This window comes from Perca flavescens, chromosome 21, assembly GCF_004354835.1.
Source record: "Perca flavescens isolate YP-PL-M2 chromosome 21, PFLA_1.0, whole genome shotgun sequence".
Lineage (NCBI taxonomy): Eukaryota > Metazoa > Chordata > Actinopteri > Perciformes > Percidae > Perca > Perca flavescens.
Window position 1 is genome coordinate 13,360,391 of NC_041351.1, and position 20,696 is coordinate 13,381,086.

General features: G+C 40.0%; 3 protein-coding genes across 4 annotated transcripts in view; all 3 read right to left on the minus strand.

Annotated features, from left to right (window-relative positions):
* On the minus strand, positions 1-9,394 carry dbf4b (DBF4B-CDC7 kinase regulatory subunit). The gene is made up of 12 exons (XM_028567026.1): positions 9,338-9,394; positions 8,641-8,830; positions 7,676-7,867; positions 7,098-7,148; positions 6,894-6,963; positions 6,116-6,180; positions 5,853-5,892; positions 5,690-5,735; positions 4,412-4,522; positions 4,149-4,287; positions 3,905-4,038; positions 1-2,405 (listed from the first exon to the last, which is right to left on the minus strand). Exons 2-12 carry the CDS (start codon positions 8,788-8,790, stop codon positions 914-916), a joined length of 2,490 nt encoding a protein of 829 aa, XP_028422827.1. The 5' UTR covers positions 8,791-8,830; positions 9,338-9,394; the 3' UTR covers positions 1-913.
* Positions 7,719-20,696, minus strand: part of LOC114547701 (probable phosphatase phospho1) — a 22,487-nt gene continuing 9,509 nt past the window's right edge. Inside the window, exon 4 of the transcript XR_003691260.1 lies at positions 7,719-7,729. The gene's annotated coding sequence lies outside the window, so the exon portion shown is untranslated. The remainder of the gene's footprint in view (positions 7,730-20,696) is intronic.
* Positions 11,213-18,417, minus strand: LOC114547700 (gap junction gamma-1 protein). 2 transcript variants are annotated; one of them, XM_028567027.1, is made up of 3 exons: positions 18,299-18,417; positions 18,087-18,170; positions 11,213-12,883 (listed from the first exon to the last, which is right to left on the minus strand). In XM_028567027.1, exon 3 carries the CDS (start codon positions 12,843-12,845, stop codon positions 11,463-11,465), a length of 1,383 nt encoding a protein of 460 aa, XP_028422828.1. In that variant the 5' UTR covers positions 12,846-12,883; positions 18,087-18,170; positions 18,299-18,417; the 3' UTR covers positions 11,213-11,462. The 2 variants fall into 2 exon arrangements, with proteins under 2 accessions (XP_028422828.1, XP_028422829.1); XM_028567028.1 differs by having other exon boundaries at positions 17,979-18,170.

The following is a 20,696-nucleotide window of genomic DNA, read 5'->3' on the forward strand; positions in this document are numbered from 1 at the left end:
TTTATGGTTAAAAACATTTATTTAAAAACACTGTACAAGAGTTGACTTCACATTTTCCTAAGATAACTGCTTATCTTCCACATACTGAAATCATGTTTGGCATCTCTTTGCTTGTTGCATTCTGCATCGGTTTTAAATGCCCATGCAAGATACTCATAAAAAGGTGAGATTTTAGCTGTTTTTTTGTGTCTATTATGAGCAAGGAGTCTTTAATGGTAGGTGACCTTATATTTGAAAAACTGGCAAGTGAAGACAATAAACCTCACTGTAGCTGCAGCACACTACTGTGAAGCAGTCATCTCTCCTTGACAAAGCCAGTCTTTTAGCGGTCCTTCAAAAATCAGAAAAGACCATTTGACATTAATCAGACAGACTGATGTTTCACAGGTTGTGCGAGTCCTCCACTCTACGAACGCCTCATCAATTCTGTCGCAAGTGGGATCTGATCCAGATGCAGCACTTACAGTAATTGAGTAATGCCCCCCTTCAGAAAAGCCTTGTGTTCCCGGACCTAGGCGCTGATAGACTGCAGTCAGCACGACATACAGAATATTACTTAGGGTTCTGTGCATGAGGATAAGGGGTTGAGAGGAAAAATTATAATGGACACTCTTCAAATTCATGGGAAGATGCACCTCCGCTAAGTAACATCTACGGCAACAACAACAAAATATACAAAATAACAATCAGCATCTGTAAAAACATCTAAATATTCAATTTTAGTTTGCACTAAGTTTAAAATATTTATTCAGTGTATATTTCATTGACTTATTTAGATGAGCTTAAGTGCTGCCCATTGTTTCTTGCAGTGGGATACGCAGCAGCAAAGTCAAAGACTTCCTATTGTAAATGCCTGACACGGCCTCTAGGTAGCGGTTCTTCCAGTTCTTTAAAATGACCAAGAGAAGAACCATCAGTGCTGAACCTCAACAACCTGTACCACAGTCCTGGAAAACGCTGAAGGGTCCATTTCTTCCCCACACAGTGAGGTTGCTGGCTTTGACGGTTGAAGGACAGTGTGAAGACGTGACTCATAGCTGGTGTCGTGCATCCACGTGCATGGCATGTGGAGAAGCTCCTTGTCGAGCTCACAACTCTGCTCAGTGGGCAACAGAGGAGGAGCAGAGGTCGGTCCAAGTCGTGACAGCAGACCACAGTCCCAGTCAGAGTCTGAAGATGATGGAGAGAGCGTGGCAATGTCTGGGATGAGGGCTGACTCGATGCACACTGAGGTGGAGTGGGATAGTGAACATTGGGAGTCTTGACTGAAAAACGCACTGTGAGATTTATCATTGGGGAACTGGAGTGGAGGATCACAAATCTTTGCTTTTGAGGAAAGTGGCCGTGATGGATGATCAGCAACAGAAGTGCTACCATGACCTAAAATGTCCACTTGAATTGGTGCCCAAGTGAAATTCTGTACCGTAGGAACACAAAACGTGGTAAAAGTCTGTTTTGAACCAAGTTTTTCCAAGGCGCTTGTTGAAGAGACCTTGTCAAATAATAAACTTCCCTCAGGTTTTGCCAGAATGTGACTTTCTGGTTTGACAGATAGATGCCCTTGTTCAGTCCAACTACTGCTGTAGCCACATTTCACTGTAATTCTCCTCCTTTTGCTCCGGCTGTGTTCAGGGCTGGCTGATCTACAGCGCTTTTTGGGGTTTGGTGCAGTCGCTGACTGTCGAGGCAAGGAACGAGATCTACGCGACAACAGCTTGGCACACTCCAAACCATTTTTGGTGGAACATGTGATCCCGCTAAATCCTAAAAGACTTTTGTGGTTTGATCCCTTTGCTGTATTTGTCAAAACCACAGAGGGAAAAAGTGCGGTGGAGATATGATTAGGGACTGACTGAGACACACTTTCTGCAGTGTCCATTTCACAAGGGTGTCCTTCCACAGCCTCCTCTGCAGTGTACGGTTGAGGACTAAGGACAGGAGGCTCTGAATACGGGCAGTGTGGCTCCACAATGTGGAAGGGATAAGGGACTTGTGGGCTGAGGACCGGAGGCAGGGAGTAAGGGTCAGGGGAGAGGCATGGGTTGTCAGGGCAGGGGGAGAGATGTTGAGTATCAGGCTGCTGGCTGGCTGAGTTGTAGGCTTGTGGTTCAACATCTGAAACAGGCATGGCGGGACTTAAAGCGTGAGGATGGCTGTCAGGGAGCTGGCAGTCTGTGTTAGTAGTGAAAGGCTGGATGTCAGCAGGTGGAGTGGCTGGTGGATTTGGGACAGGAAACTGAACTCCTGGTGATGGGCTGGCTGGGCCAGAGGAAAGAGGACCTCCAATAGGGCTGGAGATGTTAATATTGAATGATGAACCGCGTCTCTGCAGGGCCTGAACAGCGTGCTCCGTCTCAGCATCAGTGAGAGGCTCCAGTTCACAGACGGGCAAAGGAGTTGGTGGTCTAGGAGGAGGACATAGAAAATACATAACATCCTTCATTTAAAACACAGAAAAAACATTATGGTTAGGAATGCCACAGTGAGAAAAAATCCCCACTGGTTAATAAACAAAGTGACACCGGTATAAGCGATTACACCAGACATTTCACACAAAAAGATATTTGTCGATGACGCTCAATATCTGTATATTAATAACTACTAACTAACTATTGAAGGTCACATATTATGCTTTTATGTGTTTTCTGTCATATCTACAATGTTATAATGTTGGATTTATTCATGTTAAACGTTTCAAATAATCCAGTCCACCTTTATTTATAAAGCACCTTAAAAACAACACTGTTGACCAAAGTGCTGAACACAGTCTATAAATAAACAATAACATACAACAGAGGCACAACACAAAATAACAATAAAAAATAAATGCAACAATACAAAACTCAAAGTAAATGAAGAAGTAAATGTATTTTAGACACATTACTCCTGAAACATTTTCTCTTAGTAGTATTTGGTTTAAAAACCTTTATTCTGCTATGTTCTATTAGTGTCAACTGCTAACTAAAGTAGCTGCATGGCTAACGGCAGGAAACAATGTCATCTTGGCTGCCAATGTTGTTAAATTCTCCCCATTACTGCTGAAACACGTCTGATTGAGTAGTGTTTGGTTCAGAAGCCTTTATCTGCGACTTTTGACGGTAGAAAGTGCTGCTTCATTCCACTACAACCTAACATTAGCATACTGCTAACTATTAAGTAGCTACACGCTAAAGCGACGTAGCTGACATCTCAGCCAATGATGGTCATTTCTTCCCAAATTCCGATCAATTTATTGCTGGTACATGTCCGGTTGGGTAATATTTGGTTTAGAAGCCTTTATTGGTGATTTTTCACGGTACAAAGTCCTGCTATATACTCCGTTGCAGTAGCTCCAGCTTCAACCGGAGATTCCAGGAAGCGTGCGCTGGCCAATCAGAGCAGATGGGCTTTTTTCGGGAGGAGGAATTAAAGAGACAGGCGCTCCTACAGCGCGTCTCATACAGAGGGTGAATACAGGTGCAGCAGCCATGGGCAGTTTGAGAAGAATAAATAGGCACTTGGATTTTCAATTTGACACCAAAACCTCCACCACTCCGCCATCTTGTCAGTAAACTCCTCTCCACCTTAATACTCTGTTCTGAGACTCTGCTGCAGCACGGAGCAGACACTTTTGGTTTATATTTAGAGCGTTAGTCATCGAACAAAATATAATTATCACCTTTAGTATTTTACAAAAATGATTTTACAAAATAAAATTTGATGAACATGGGCGCTGATCTGGTGAACTAAAGGAGTTTCATTTCTGTAAAAACAAAACGACTGTGGGCAAACAATGAAATCGGTGTATGTCTGACCACCAAAAACACCGACAACCACAGCAAGCCTAATTGTGGTCCAGTGAAAAAAGAAAAATTACAGGAATTTTACAACATTAGGACATTACTAGGTGATAATCAAAACTCACCGGTTCAGTGTTTCTTCTGACAGCTGCGCTGGATTGGGGTTGAATCCCGGAATCATTTCAGCCACGAGTTGGTCCATCACACTGTAGTTTGAGGGATCCAGCACAAACGCACGGTGCTGATCAGACTGCAAGTGCTGCGAGGGCAAACAAAGACCACAAGTCACAGATGTAAATATAAACAAAACAATGAAGGCAAAAACAAATCAGCTAGGTGCTAACAAAAGTAATTCTTAAAGATGTTCACCTCCTCCAGATTAGTGAAGGGTTGATGACAGCATTCACAGTAAGACAGGTCCTTTTTGCGTGGCCGCCAAGGGGAAGGGTTACACCAGAGTGGGGTTTGAGATTTGTCCTTAATGCTGCTTTCAACTTTTTTCTTCTCCCTAATTTACAAAGAATGAAGAGTACATAATAGACTTTTGAACCCAGACAGTTTGTTAGCAAAACAATGGTCTGTATCCTTCAAATAATGGCAGTTAAACGAACCTGGTTTTATTTTCTACTTACTCTGTCTGCTTTTCAAACCGAGGAGGAGGAGGAGATTCAAAGGGACTAAATCGGCCCGTGTACCACAGAGGTGGGAATGTCATAGATTGAATATGCAAGGGCTTGTATCTCCTGGTTAGAGAACAAAACAAAAGAATTTAATACACAAGGTCTAAATCAAATAAAAATGTTTTAGCATTTGAAAAGTTATACATGAAAAAGCAAACTGTACATTTGCATACAGATAAAAAAAAAAAGACTTAATATCATCATCATTCCAATATTTTCAAATAAAAAATATTTCACTCCACTTTGCAAAAATTATTTGCTGAAGCCCAGCACGGATAATGTGTAAATGTTTCAGGTGTCATGGGTTTTCTCACAGAAATGGCCTACACACACATAGCCAGAGCACTTCAATTAACTAAAATGAGAAGGCAAATGAAAAGACCTGTTAGCACATAGAGATCCATTGCTGGAACAGGCAGTGGAGCTTGCAAAAGCCTCATCGAATAGAAATCGTATCCGCTTGAGCTCTGAGCTCCTGGGGAGCTGCATCACTGAGGGGGCTTGTCACATTACATGATGGGACTCCTCAACAGGTTCAATTAAGAAAATCATCTGGGCTGAAATGCAAACCTGCACCCAGTGGGGTAGGAAACACGGGGACAGGTCCCTGCCACTCATTGTTGTTTCACTGTCATTCTGTTTGAACTGCATAAAGGATCTAATCTGATACATAACAACCATGAACCTGGGAAGGCAAAAACAATTCCCTTTGCCTTGCTAAATTCTAGCTTGGCTTAATTAACTTGGAATCAAACACAAGATTAAAGCAGCTATGAAAAAATATTTACACTAACAATGTATCAAATGACAATGTGAACGGGTTCGCTCGTAATGATGAACTTACAAAGAATTATCCACTGAATCTGCAGCTCCCCTTGGCTTTACGGAGCTTTGCAGCGACTTTCAGTTCATGGTTTAACTTGTTCACCCTGCAACTTTACTGTTTTGGTTCCCTCTCACAGGGTCGTTTTCAGCTGTTTTTAACAAAAAAGCTCTACAAACCCACCGTACATCACCTGTTCAGCCTAAACAGCAGAGAGACACAGTTAGCGACTGGCTAGTGAACAAAGTGGAGCATTTAGCAGCTATAGAGACAGATATTTCCCTCAAGAGTTGAGATTTCTGAGGGAGCAGGTTAGACAGTTCCTTTTCCCCCCATTTACATCCTCCCTCGCAACTAGAGAGAAAATGGACAAACATAAACTGCACTGAATGAGGGATGATACTCACCTGCTCATATCTTCAATTTTAAGATAGGGAGACCTCAAAGCTGCAGCTGTAGACCAGGAGAAGTAAAGAGGTACAGGCAAACAATTAAATAAGCACTCAGACCCACAGAAATACCGTATTGTTGGAAAATAAACACATTAGCAGCACATATCCATCAACTAACCTTTGATAACATGGGGACTTTGTTGTTTGGTGCAAGTCCTCTGCATTAAAAAAAGACTCATTAACATTAAAGAGCAAACACTGATGGATTACAAACCCTAACAAAGTGTATAACATTTTAATGGGAGCTGAACTAATTTTTTTCAGAACTGTTTAACTTAATTTATAAATTATTTACTTGCTTGATTTTTTATTTTTTTTATTTAGAACTGCTATATTTGGATATTTGTTGAAGTGAAAAGACATTCAGCCCAAACATCTTACCTCCGGCCTCTTGTGTATAGCACTGAAGCTCTCTCGAGTCAACTGTTTCAAATATAAAATGACATCTGATACTACATTAAGGAACAATACAAGACTTTCACACACTGTTACTTGGTTAAGAATGTGGCATTTCTATGGTGGTTAACAGCAGCCCTCTTCAGCTGGGATCAGTAAGACACAGCAGCACAGAACAAAAACACTCACATGGTGCCATCTGCTGTGAGCAGAGGTTCACTGCACTACAGATATGAACACATACAAGCCAAATAATATCTGCAATAAATATGCAGAGGAGAAATCAGTCTGCATAAATCAGCTGTGAAGTGTTTGATGGTTATTTATGTGTGCTTTAGAAAGTAATCACTGTGAAATAATCATAAAGTAAGCATTATTTATCTCTCCCTACTGTACAATGACAGAATCAAGTAGCTAAAAAAAACAAGTTCTCCTGGTATACAGATGGACTGGAGTATGTGATGTTAGCTGTTCACTGAATATAACGTAAAAGCCCCGCACATTTCTAGCAATTAAGGTAATTGTTATGCATTGCTCCCGGGTGGACCCAGGTGATCTCTGAATTGTCATGACCAGGGATATACCCATGTAGACCGGCTCGGCAAAAGGAGGGTTGAACCCTGATCAGACAACCCTGGCCCAACCGTGTTAGGTGGTGTGAAAGAGGTTAACACAGTCCACCTGGGTATAACCCTGGTTGAACCATTGGTGTGAAAGGGGTATAAGAGTTCCCTTCAAATCATGTTATTAGTCAAAAGGATACCTTCCACATACAAAATCTTCACTCCCCAAGATTGAGCATTGGCCAAAACACTGCTCCCCTGCAGTCGTTCCTACAAGACAGATCCATCAGAAACAAGTCGAGATAACAAACCATGTCAGTCTTCAGTGTAACACCAATATCTACAAAAATTAAAAGCCCACAGATCTGCAACATAAACCATTTTCCAGCTGCACTGACACTTACATTGTTGCGAATGGCTTTTTCAAGCAAGGCCTTCCCACGGCTGCCACAAGGCTGTAAAGAAAAATACAGCACAGATATACGTTTCATTCTGGCTTATACTTTATAGTAACGTCCACTGGGATATTGTCCAAATGAGTTGGTAATGAAAACAAGATCAATAACCAATTGTTTTATTTGGTATTTGTTCTTGAATGGTTGCATTTAGCATTTCTCACATAAATATATAACAATGTACACTGGTAACAACATAATCACCTGTATCAGGGCAATAAATAGCATATCTAAGTATCCATTTTTTTTTTTATTCTACAGCAAGAAATATATTTTCTCATCAACACAGAAAGAGAGGAGTTGCATTTGATTTCTGTTACAATACATCAATTAGGAAAAACATTGCAGACCACATAAGTTAATTCAATGGAATCAGCTGTTTGGTAAAATTGACCTGACCTCAGTAATATTTAGCTTTAACCTTTTTGTGAGTTTCTCTTGCCAATTATCTGGTTAATATTTATTAAGTACCAACACTCTTGTTAGCTGTAAAATGTTTTAAAACATGCATGGGTGATGCTCAGTACCATTGGTCTAGGAGTTCCGGGTCGCCGTTTGTCACTGCTGAGGACACTCTCTCGCTGCATCACAGGACGTTGAGCTTCTTCACTCATCCCCTGTGTCTCTGCTTTGGTGTCAGTACGTTTCTGCCCCTTCAGGCCCTCTGGGCTTCCAGTCACAACAAAGCTCACATCCTTGTGCAGGAAACTCTCGACCCTCTTCAGAATAAGAAACAAAAAACAGCATTAGCTCATCAGTTTCTGCTGAGACATCTGTCATAGTCAGACCTTTATCTTAATCTAACTTGAACCTCAGTAGGTATACAATTGATTTATATTCAATAACAGTATTGATTGGAATGTAGTCAGTTTGGCTACTGTTTAAATGCTTTTGTCTGCTTAAATGATCAGAAACAATGTACAGACTACTCATCAATAGCACAAACATTCACTTTTCTGTACAAAATTGAATTATACAATTTAGTACAGCAGGTAAAATGCATTAAACAAAAGCAGCTCAGTCAACAGTTAATCTTCAATAAGTGCTTTCTTCCATACTCCTTTGGGTTCAAGATAAAACTTTCTTGACAATTTAAAAAGACAACAAAGCAATGTTGTAGTGCTGTATACTAGCACACAATCAAAAAGTACGACGATACACACAATTGTCACATTTTATGATTCATAAACGTTTTTGCAAGAATGTGATGTACCGTTAGTTGCACTTTTGGCTACTACAACTTTTTCAAAAATTGAACCAAACATTTTTCCTGACACTGATCAGACAAAAATGTTTGATTTTTCTCTTGACTTTGTCAGCAGCCAAATTTTGGCAAATTGCTGGTGCAGCCAAATTCTTGCATTATTGTTTATACCTAAAGTGTCACTGCCTAGATCAAAATCTGATAACAGTTGTTGTATATAAACAACAACCACCAATGTTTACAGCAAGGATCCACAGGCATACTGCCTTTATCTTCACACATGCTTACTCCTCCTAGAAGAGATACAGTCTCCAGAAGCAGGGCTGTTGGGCGTTTCTTTACACTGTCCAGGTAGAAGGTCTTCCCCTCCAGCCTCTTCTGCCCAGGACACAGTGAGCCCAAAAGGCCTTGCTCCTCTGCATACTGCTGGTGCTGCATGGTCTTGGTGTAGTAAACTTTGCAGAAAAACACCAGGATCCTACTTAAATGAGAGAACAAGCACAAGTGTTAATAAAATGTATGCATAAACATTTGACAGATGTCAAATGTCAAACACCAGATAACGGTAGTCCTAATGTAAACGGTGGTTGCACTAATAATGTTTAATGTTTAATAACTTTTTCTGGACAATGTGTCCAAAATTCTTTGGGTAACTTTAGGTCTCCGAGATTCAAGTCAAAGTTTATCAGTCCCTAATCATTTACGACATGTTAACAGTTAATTAACCCAGTAGCGTGGTTTTTTCTCAGTGGTCAGATTGAGGTAGAATTTACAATGACTACCGTTTGCTCAAAACAATGGTACAGCAATTTTACAATTTACCATCTAAACATTCTGCAGAAAAGGCATGTAACGTTAGCGTTACTTTACTACCAAACTATAACAGCACAGTAACGTTAAATGCATTATTTACCTAGCCAACTCCCCGGCTAGATAGCATACTTAGCTATAACGTTAATTCGTTGGTTAGCGTTAGCTAGCTGACCTGAATTTAGCTTTTTTCAATATAGACAACGCCTGGGCCACCAAAACGATAGTTTTTAATGAGGTTTAATAGTCTGTTAAACTGCTTTCCACGTCATCGGGGCAAAAAAGAAATAAACAGCCCACTTACTTTTTGTTACTGTGCTGGAGAAGTGCGATAAAGAAAGCAACCGCCGCTTTTTTTTTAAAAACACGACGAACGTAAAGGTAACGTCACATCCGGAAAAACGCTGCCTTCGCGTGCTGGCAACAGACTTCTGAACAACCCTTCAGAATGGTCTTTAATCTTTTGTAATGAAGTAAAATTAAATAGAAATTGAGTCTGATTATTAGGCAGCTCATAACAAGTCATCCTCTCGAGCATTAACGTAATCTAAAAGTCAATGATTGTTGTTGGAACCTCACTAGAGTGGGAAAATACCTATTTTATCAATTCTTGCCCAGCAGGGGGCAATGTGTCTGTGTGTAAATAAAGTAAACTGTAACCCATATATTTAAATTGATTAAATATATTCATTATTAGTAGAAAAATCTACATTCCACCCACTGGATGATTTAAACTTATACATACTATATTTTATACTGTCATGACACCAACATTGTTAAATGTAAGACAAAGACCACAAGGCAAATACCAATTGTTTAATAAAAATATTTTTCACAAAACACTGGCACAGTGCAAAGAACTAGCCTTAATGACATTTCAATTTGAAAATCTGCAAATAAAAGTATGTATAAATGACAAGGAATTCTTTATACCAAACCTGGGGGGAAAAAAACAGAACACGCAGATGCACTAGTATGTTCTATCACGTACGTTACACAAACTAATGGACTAATGTTGGAGAAAACCTTCATAGCATAAACTTTGAACAAACAAAAGATATGTCAAAAAATGTAACAGCTTGACAATAAGACACTGACAACAGTTTTAACAACAGGGTTAGGTCAAACACTTCTATTAACCAATTCATTTCAAAATCTGTCAAAACATTAATGAACTTCTTTTCTCTGTCCCAAAAATACACAGAAGTTTACCAACTGAAAACATATTCTCTCATTTTTAATGGTTGATCTAAACCTAATTTTGTGAAAATAAGACAATTTTGCATACTCAGAAACAACATCGTGAAAAGCTTAAGCCCTGGATGGGATTTGAAACTACTCACGTACACATAGTAAGACTTAGCTTCTGTTTTCAGTCCTTAGTGATGAGGACATTTGACTGGCTAAGTAAGGCACCTGAGGTTACAGCATGGAGGCCTCTGCATATTCATGGTCAGGGACTCAAAGACAGCACCAACATCTTTCTGCAAAAGCTAATTAACAAAATATAGACATTTTCTACAGAGTAGCAACAAACATGTATTCAGACTTACATCATCTTCAATGGTTTTCTTACAATATTCCATTTCTGTTCCATTTATATCTTAGTAGCAGAATCTATCTTGTACTGTTGAGTTTTAAAGGTCCCATGACATGCTGCTTTTTGGATGCTTTTATATAGGCCTTAGTGGTCCCCTAATACTGTATCTGAATTCTCTTTCCTGAAATTCAGCCTTGGTGCAGAATTACAGCCACTAGAGTCAGTCCCATAATGAGCTTTCCTTAGAATGTGCCATTTCTGTGTCTGTAGCTTTAAATGCTATTGAGGGGGGGCTTAACCAACTGCCACTTTGCTTGTTTGCAAGCCATGATGTCTCTCTCTCTCATGGGTGGACTAAATTCTCTGGGCATGCAAAGCAGAGAAAGGGGAGGTAACCTTGTTCCTTATGACCTCATAAGGAGAAGATTCCAGATCGGCCTATCTGAGCTTTCATTTTCTCAAAGGCAGAGCAGGATAACCAGGGCTCGGTTTACACCTATCGCCTTTTCTAGCCACTGGGGGACCATAGGCAGGCTGGGGGAATGCATATTAATGTTAAAATCATGCCATGGGACCTTTAAGGCTACTTTAACCTGAATACTAATACACTATACTGACTCTGGTATGAATACTATTGAAAAGAATGTAAACTGGGTGCCGTGTTATAAACAGTGTGGACTCACACACATAAATACTGTGTTGGTCTGAGAAGGCTTTGCATTGTTTAAAAATAACAAAAACATAAGTCACGGTCTGTATTTCAGATCCACTCTGAACCATTTATGACTCCATATTTGCCGCTACTACTAGTGCTGCTGCCTCTGTCCGCGTCTGCCTTGCTTGAGGTGAGTTTGGAGGCCTGCCGGTGTTTACGTTCACGGTGAGGCTTGCTGTGGTTATTACTGTGGCTCTGTGGCTGTCTGTAGGCCGGATTGTCAGCCTCCAGCTTGTTCTGAGGATGACGAATGTCCTTATGACCACCTCTGGGGGCATCTCCCATCCCTGCTCTGCAGGGGTTTTCATCATTAATGGTGTACTGCTGACGCTCCTCTTTGGCAATGTTCACGTGGTTCTGCCGGCATGCCAGCTTTGCATTAGTGAGATCAGTGATGGGTAGTGGCTGGTTGTGGTGCCCTGTCGATACCAGAAGAGGCTTGATGGCGACGTTGTATCCAGGTGGAGCTGACGGTGCATTCCAAGAAAAAGGGTAGCTGCTGTAATCCTCTCCACTCAATCCCGCCTCATTAAGCGCTCCTTGTGCCAGTGTCAGCCCGTACAGCTCATTGTCAGGGAGCTGCACCCGGCGGGAGCGTACGATCTCACAGATGGTACCTATGCCCAGGTGAAGCATCTCCCATATATTGAGTGCCAGACAGAGCAGGGAGACTGTGTACATGATGAGAAGGAAGATAGTTTTTTCAGTGGGCCGTGATACAAAGCAGTCCACACTGTGAGGGCAGGGCAGGTCTGAGCACACGTAGGTGGGAGGCACAGCAAATCCATACAGGGCATACTGTCCACACAAGAAAGCCACCTCCAGCAAGGAGCGGGTCAAGAGCTGCAGGACATAAATACGCATCAGTCCATCCTCTTTGATACGTTGACGCCCATCATGGCGCACCTTGACCTTTGCTTGTCCCTCACCACTGTTTCCTTTCGTTGCTGTTGCTCCACCACCATCACTCTCCGCCTCTGCCATTTCATAGATCATCGGGTCTTCCTCTTGGTCATCCTCGGCCTCTTCAATGCCCCTATGCTGCTTTCGGCCTGCAAGATAGGTCTTCTTGGGTTTCCTCCGCGAAAATCCCCTCGCTCCACCGCTGTCTGCCTGCTCCTCTGCCCGAGCAATTTTGTTGACAGCGTAGCCCAGGTACATGAGTGAAGGCGTGGCCACCAGGATGATTTGGAAAACCCAGAAGCGGACGTGTGAGAGTGGAGCGAAGGCGTCGTAGCAGACGTTCTCACAGCCCGGCTGGCCCGAGTTGCAGACAAACTTGCTCTGTTCATCATAGTAGATGGACTCCCCTCCTACGGCTGTCAGCACAATGCGGAAAACAATGAGGACAGTGAGCCAGATCTTGCCCACAAATGTTGAGTGGTTGTGGATTTCTTCCAGCAGGCGAGTCAGGAAACTCCAACTCATGGTAGTGGTAGGGACAACATACACCTTCTCTTACTTCCCTGTGGAGAGAAAAGAAATGATTAAACTCTGCAGACAAGGGCATTACCCACATGAATACTAAGAATTCATTTATTTAGACCTTCTTATAGTAAAATAGTTTTGCCATTTAAAGAAAATCAAAATTTCTGCCCAAAACTTTACAGGCACACCTTCTTAACAGTGTCTGATATGTGGAGAGAAAAACGAAAAAACGAATATTTATTAACCTGTCTTTTAGTCACAATTTACACACATTTTAATTCTACAAATAAATACATTAGACACTCTTCTGCTGTATTCACAAAGTGTTTTAGCTCCAAGCACTTTGTCTTTCCTCCAGTATACATGGTTATCAAATGCATTTCTGCACAATAACACATTTATCCTTGACTCTCTTAATATCTATGCCCCTAAGCTCATGCCTAAACATACCCTTGGCATTAGTACACAAAGGGAAGAGTAATGACAACGATGGAATGTCTAACCATAATTGCTATTGTTAACTGAACATTCCTGACCATTCAGATGTTCCATAGAATTACAAACTTTCTCATCTGGTTTAAGAAATAAAAGCTTTGTTTTTGTGCTGTGAAATGACTCCTGAAATTCTAAAAACCTGAAGGGGAATAAACAAAATTACTTAAACTATCCACCAATTATGTAATTTAAATTACTTTATTACAATAATATATTTAATTATTTATGATAATGGAGGAAGTACTCCACATAAGGAGAAGTGTTGATACCCATAGTATGAGGGTTATCGTTAGGGGGCTTATACATTACAGTAAATGTGTTAGCATTTCAAACGTTTTTTAATAGTCTTTTGTAGTTTGTTGAGTTATTGCTTCAGTAAATTAAAACTGTAAGACCTTTATTTATTATCAGACTTAATTAACTTCAAATGTAACCACCAGTTATCCCTATTCCCTAATGAATGTGACATGAATTCACATAACAAAAACTGCAGTAAAGACATTCACTGGTTATCCACAGCACATATTATGAGACATTATTTGTATTTGCATATTAACATATGACATTAACCCCTTCCTAACATTACCCTTCTGTGCTAGGAGGTACAACGTGGGATTTGTGGATTAGAAACTAATGTGTTTTTACTCTCATATACAGGACATTGCATTTCAAATATAATGTAGACAAAGAACAGCATGTTTATAATTAATGGATGGAACGACACAACAACAATATGGACTACCACATACTAGCTTTAAATGTGGCTGAAGCAGCACACACACACACTCAAATGTCTGAAAAGATGAAAAACAAAAGAATGAAATGATGAAGAATGCATGATTGGAGTCAGTGTAAAATGAATACTTTCCTCTCTCAGCCCTCTAATGAACTACACCACATCATACAGTACCTAACCCTGAACAATCTCTGTTTAACCTGCAGACATCCATCTGCCCAAAACCTACTCATGTAAGAGGAAATCTAAAAGGTTCAGAAATCTGTGGGGCAGACTATCTCTGCATGTGTGATGTGTATGTGCGTGTATGAGTTCAGAGGGTTTCTTAGGATAGTTTATATTCCAACTATCGAGGCTCCTGCACGGTTGCTTTTAATACCATGCACTTGACATCCATCTACCATCCGGGGATAGAGACTGAGGCAAACAAGGTCCAGTGATAAAGGAACAGCCTTGAGGTTGTTCTGTGGCTGTCACTGTATGAAGTCAATTATGTTATCATACTGTTCGGCAAAATAAATCAAAAAGTTATTCTTTTAATCAGCTTGCTGTTTTAATCTTAGTGTAACCCCACTATTTGGCCAAATTAGGCCTTCTGGCTATTTCCATAGATGTGCCTGACCACATGAAAAGGTAACATGGGATTTGTTGTTGTTAGTTTTATGACTGAAACGATTAATCAATGGGTATAAAATTAATCAACTGCAACTTTGATAAATGACTGTAATTGACTGGTTCCAGCTTTTCAAATGTGAGGATTTACTGATTTCCTCTGTTTTATATCAATGTGAATTAAATACATTGTAGGGATGTACTGTTAGTCTGACAAAACAAGACATTTGAATATGTTCCTTTTCACTATTTTATGAAATTTTATCAAAGTAAGTACTCAAAACAGTAATTGATAATGATAATAACTGCTGGCCTAATTTGTTCTGATTACTTATTACTAATTGAGAATTAATTGTAATCAAATATATTTAAGGTGACTATTTTTCAGTATGCAAAACTCTGGCAACCCCAGATTAAAATGTGTTTATACAGGGCTCCCACACTTTTATTGATGCCATGCTGCTAAAAGTTTCCCTCACTGACACTTCATTTATAATAGGCATACTGACACACTGTCGCATTGAGTCAGTGTGACATTTTATTAAAAAAAACAACCTCCAATGAAACCAGGTCCAGCTGCTGTTAACATGCTCTCCTACAGTCTCACTCTGTAAAGAAAAAAAAGTTCTATCTCATTAAGAGTCACATGCCCTTTAAAACTGCACATCTGGCCATGTTGTGTAATGTACTATTTAGAGGCCCAGTAGCACCGCTATCACCACCCAAACACAAGTTCCGTGGATGGCAAGAAACTGGGAACATTCCTTCACATTGCTAATTTTCAGCTCTGCTCATCAGCAAAGCAAACCATGCTGCTGCATAGCAATACAGCGGAAAGCATTTAATTGCAAGCCATACAATCAGGAATTTTAGGTCATGAGAAGAATCCTAAGTAATGCCTAACCATTCAAACATAGACACAAACATATAGATTGAGATGGAATAAGATGAACATCACATGCCACATGTAAATGATTGCCTTAAAGCTGATGGTGCCAGATTTTTGTGATAAACACACCATCCTCTCAAACCAGAGACTGCTGTTAACACTTTTTCTGGCAAGTATCTATGTGAAACCACCGGATGCAGTGATGAAGGACCAGAAAATGAACCCATAAAACTGCAAATTAAGTCCATTCATTCTTTGCAACAAAAAAAAACTGCCACGTCTCAAAATATAGCAACCGCTCCATAGCCTAAGTTGCTGGTATTGCCACATCGAATGCCTAAAGGTGATACATTGCAGTTTCCCCCAGATGTCTCCCAGCCAGACCAACAGCCTCCAGTTTCCTACAGCGCCAGTAAAAGAAGTATTTGAGGAGTGTTACTTTAAAGAGCAGTCAGCCTTGTACATGCCTATCTAAGAAGGCTTCAAGCTGTGAACGTGAAGATTTGTGGTTTCCTTCAAAGCAGTTAAAGTGATGCTCTACCCAAAATCTATCTTTTCAGTATGAAACACTCACCCACACTATTAACTTTAAAGGCAACTGTAAAAAGTTTGTAGTTTGCTGACAATGCACTTCCCTTTTTTTAAAGGTATATTTTGGAGGTATTTTTTTTCTTGATGAGAGACATTCTTACAAACTAGAAAACTGACGGGGAAAAGCATTAGACGTTCATTATACTGCACACTGTGTCTGTTTGTTGCACTTTAAACCCCAAGGCCACCAAGATGTCCCAAGACTGGACTTCCTATACATAAATCAGAGCATGGCTAAGTATCAGTCTGCCACAACTTCACCTAGCGCACATGAAGACAAGGGAACAAAGAAATCTGCTGGTAATAACTAGCAGACCTGAGAGCGATGACAATAACAAGCAGATCAAATTTCTTTCATTACGATGCCTGCATTACCAAGTTACATATGTCCCAACAAACTTACTTTGTCCAGAGGAAATGCTACAACAAAGGACTGCAAGTGTAATTACCCAAACTCATCGCCCATCACTGTATATCCAGGCATGGATTCCACAGGGTACTTTGTTGTCACTTTGTTAGCCATCTACTGAAAGTTGATGTACACACACATAAGATGTATGTGTGTGTACAACATAACACAAGCCTCTAGCGTAGACAGCTAATTTGTCATGAAGAAGCAGCTAATGCAAGTATGCAAGCTTGCACACAAATGATTCATCCAGCTAACGAGCTGGGAACTACCCTGTATTACTATATGCACAGGAGAATTGGTGCCTTGTATAGTTGTTATTATTATTGTTATTTTCCTCTTTTGCCCAGTGTCATGAATGTAAAGGGTCTTTGCAGTGAAAAGTCTACTTTGTCTTACTTGCACATTTCAGCATATTATTTTACTATGGAAGTAAACACAATCCATGGACTGTATTGTGCCTCCTCTGCTAAATTAGCCTTTAACATTAGTGTGCCTTTGATTTGATTATCATTACAAGTTGAATTCTGAACAGACAAGACAATTACAGGTTTCTATTGTGATATGTTTATCATGTAACATATTTATAGGTGGTTGGACATACAGTGTCCAAAAACATGCTTGTTTGTAGATACTATTACTACTACTACTAACCCTTATTGCACAACAGGCACTGGTCCTGCTACTCCTCCTTCTCAAATATTAAAACTATTAACAATAATAAAATATAATATAATAACATGTTCTAAATGTTAGTGTTCTTACAGAACTGGGTCTAATGAATTAGAATTATCATTCAATGTATTTTTGCATATTGAAGTGAATCTTATAACCTATTTTTGTTAAATCCTTCCTAGCCTCCTCGTTTCCCCGACCAGAATTCAGAGATATTTCAAACCCCATGTGCCTGCAAAGTGAACAAAGTTAACACCATAAAACATATGTCTAAAACAAATTCCTCACAGTTTTGTATTGGACAGGAGAATTGTTAACTGAAAAATAACTGTTAGATTAATCAAAATTGTTGTTATTTTCTCCCCCTGCACATTGAAAACCACAACTGGAGGCCCCCATATATCATTTTGAATGCTTACAACGTTAAGCTAAGAAAAAGACCCTTAAAAAGTTTGCAGAGGTTTTTTCCTTTTAACATTGACGAAAATATATTTTGTAAAATGCTTATTAACGGCTATCAATAAATAGCAAGTACATTTGTCACGTTACAGTAACTTAAAAGCTTGTAAAACATACTAGACAAAGTTAGTCTGCTAGCTAGTAACGATTACCCGAACCTGCATTAGTAACGTTAACATACGTTAGGAGCTTAGCTCTAAATCAGCTAACCTAGCATGATCGTTTGAAATTAGAAAGACACTTTTCATGGTATTTCTAGTACCTCACCTTTTCTCTATAGTCGTCCAGTAATTTTTTCTTAAACATACTTTCACAAGTAACAGGAGACCGTCGTATATTGCCTTCCTCCTGTGTGAATTCAGACAGCATCCTCACCTTTTCATACGCACATTTGGCGCCGCTCCCCTCCGCCAGAAAGCTGCATCAACGTTCACAAATCACCCGGAAAGATACGGAATTCTGTGCATGGAAAATAAGCTCGTCAGTGCCGAATTGCAGAAAAAAGTACGACATTGACGTTTACTCATAAAAATGAACTCAAAGTTTTAAGTGATGGAAGTTTTTACTAATTTGAGTGTTAAATTGACCTGTTTTATGCCGAAGACTAGGCTGGTGACCGGAGAAGGAGAAAGCTTGATTTTATGAGTAGAGGAAGACAAACGGACTGGTGGTGCATGGCAAGGAGGGGTGGGTGTGTGTGTGTGTGTGTGTGTGTGTGTGTGTGTGTGTGTGTGTGTGTGTGTGTGTGTGTGTGTGTGTGTGTGTGTGTGTGTGTGTGTGTGTGTGTGTGTGTGTGAGAGAGAGAGAGAGAGAGAGAGCATCGTCATAATTCTTCTTATTGCCATTATTATAAAAGGCAAAAAATAAAATAACTGCATTCTCCATTGTGCAAATTCATAACTTTCAACTAGCATTAGTTTCTCACTGCATCACTGACTCTATAGTCACCTTGTATGTCTGCAGTTGAATGCTAAAGAAGTCTCAATTGTGTGGGGAAATACCTATTTCTCCTACAATGTAAACATATTGCACAGTCTTTATTCTGTAGCCACACATTTTTAATGGTTATGACCTTTTTTTTTATCTGACTGTTATCGTGGATATGTAAAGGATTATCGAGTGACAAATGATGACTGTTCATTCAACGTGCAGCAGAGCATGTGAAAATGTCTGAGACTGAACACACACCAACAGTTCGTATCATTTTCTTCCATCATACAAATCAGGAGCTTTTATGCCTTCTGCTATCAATTCCCCAACAAGCTGCATTTAAGGGGCACTCCATGAGAACACTACTCAGCCTGTAAAAACAGCTGTATAATGTTATCTGTTGTTCTGGTGGGAGCCTTCTAAAGCCCAAGAAAATAATCCTGATGGTATGAACAGCCTGTGTACAAACTGGGGGTGTAAAGTTTGCAAGATGAGGGTAATTCACAGGCAATGAAGGCTTTAATGAAAAGATCTACTTGCATTGTGTGAATGTTAGGGTTTTTTAACCCATACTACTGACCTTATGCGTGTCAGCAACAAGGAAGTGCTGAAGATATGTGCTGGATGTGGTGATGTCAGGCCATAGGACCTCCTTTTAAATGTGGACGTGTGTTTCCAACTTTAAGAAATGGATGGTGGGCGGTGTGAACCGTTCAGGGCCATGACTTTTGACATATATATTTATTTTAGCTGGGAATAGCAACCAGAAGTTAAAAGACAAAAAATCTCTCGCAAATCACTTAACTTTTAGTTTGATACTAAATTGCTTAAATAACCCAATGGACTACTTTTGCTAGCAACATTTGTTTCTGATCATTGCCCCAAAAGATGAAGTATTTTTTACATCACACAATGCATGGCCTTTGTTTTTCCTCAACTGCTACAGCTGCAGCAGATAACTCATGAAAGCTTACAACGCAGGGAGGCTTTTTTGTGATATTTAACCTCCTCAAGGACATGCAGATACAATGCAAACATTGTTCCTTCTGTGGCTGATGACCTATAAACGCAAAATAATCTTAGTTTTATCTCCACCGTTCATCTCAAGGACATAGACAAACGTCAGCTCAGGCAGCCCACACTTCCCTTCTACTCCTTTCCATCTCCATTTGTTACTAACTGACTGTTTCTGTCAGGGAAGGTCACTGCTTTAAGCTATTAGCTTGACTTTTGGCTGGCATTGTATTTTTAAACTATCAGCAGAAGAATCAAACACAGAGGACTGGAAACACTTACGACCCTAATCAGCCTGATAGCGTTTTGGCATAGGAAGTCCACATCCTAATTCAGAGCGACCTCTTACAAGGCTCAAGTCCCTTAATGGAGTTATCTTTCACCTCGGAGGGAGTAATTGAATGGAGAAAAATTGATTAAAGGTATCAATAAAATCATTGGATAGCACTGCCAATTTAAAGCATTTTAATAACTTCTGTTATTGGGGGCAATATCAGCTGGTATGTTAATATTGACAGAGAGGTACAACAGGAGGCAGCAAGGCTGTCATTGACGACTTCAAGATCCTCAAATACGATTTGTCATCATTCTCCACAGATTGATGTTAATTGGGTTTTCTATCCATTCACTTACTTCTGGAGGTCATTGGAAATTGTGTTGGACAGCAGCAGCAATTCAGCTGAGAGTTGCAAAAGTCCAAAGCTAACAGAGAGGTTTTCCAAAGAGTGATGGCTACGTAAATCATATTGGAAAAAGAAGGCAATGCATAAGAAAGACAATCTGAGTAAGTGTGGGCTACAAGTGTTTTGTACAGTCAGCTTTTTGCTGCTGATGATGTTATCATTAGAAGCCCTGGACTGACAACAGAAAGTATGATGGTAGACAACAACAATGACAAGGAATCACCCGAGGGACGGAGTGACAGAATAAATCAGAGAGAAGGAATCAGATGTGGAGACAGAACAATGTGAGATTGAATGCAAAGATGACACATGGAATGTCTTTATCTGATATGACAGAAGTCAAACTAGAAAGGAAGAC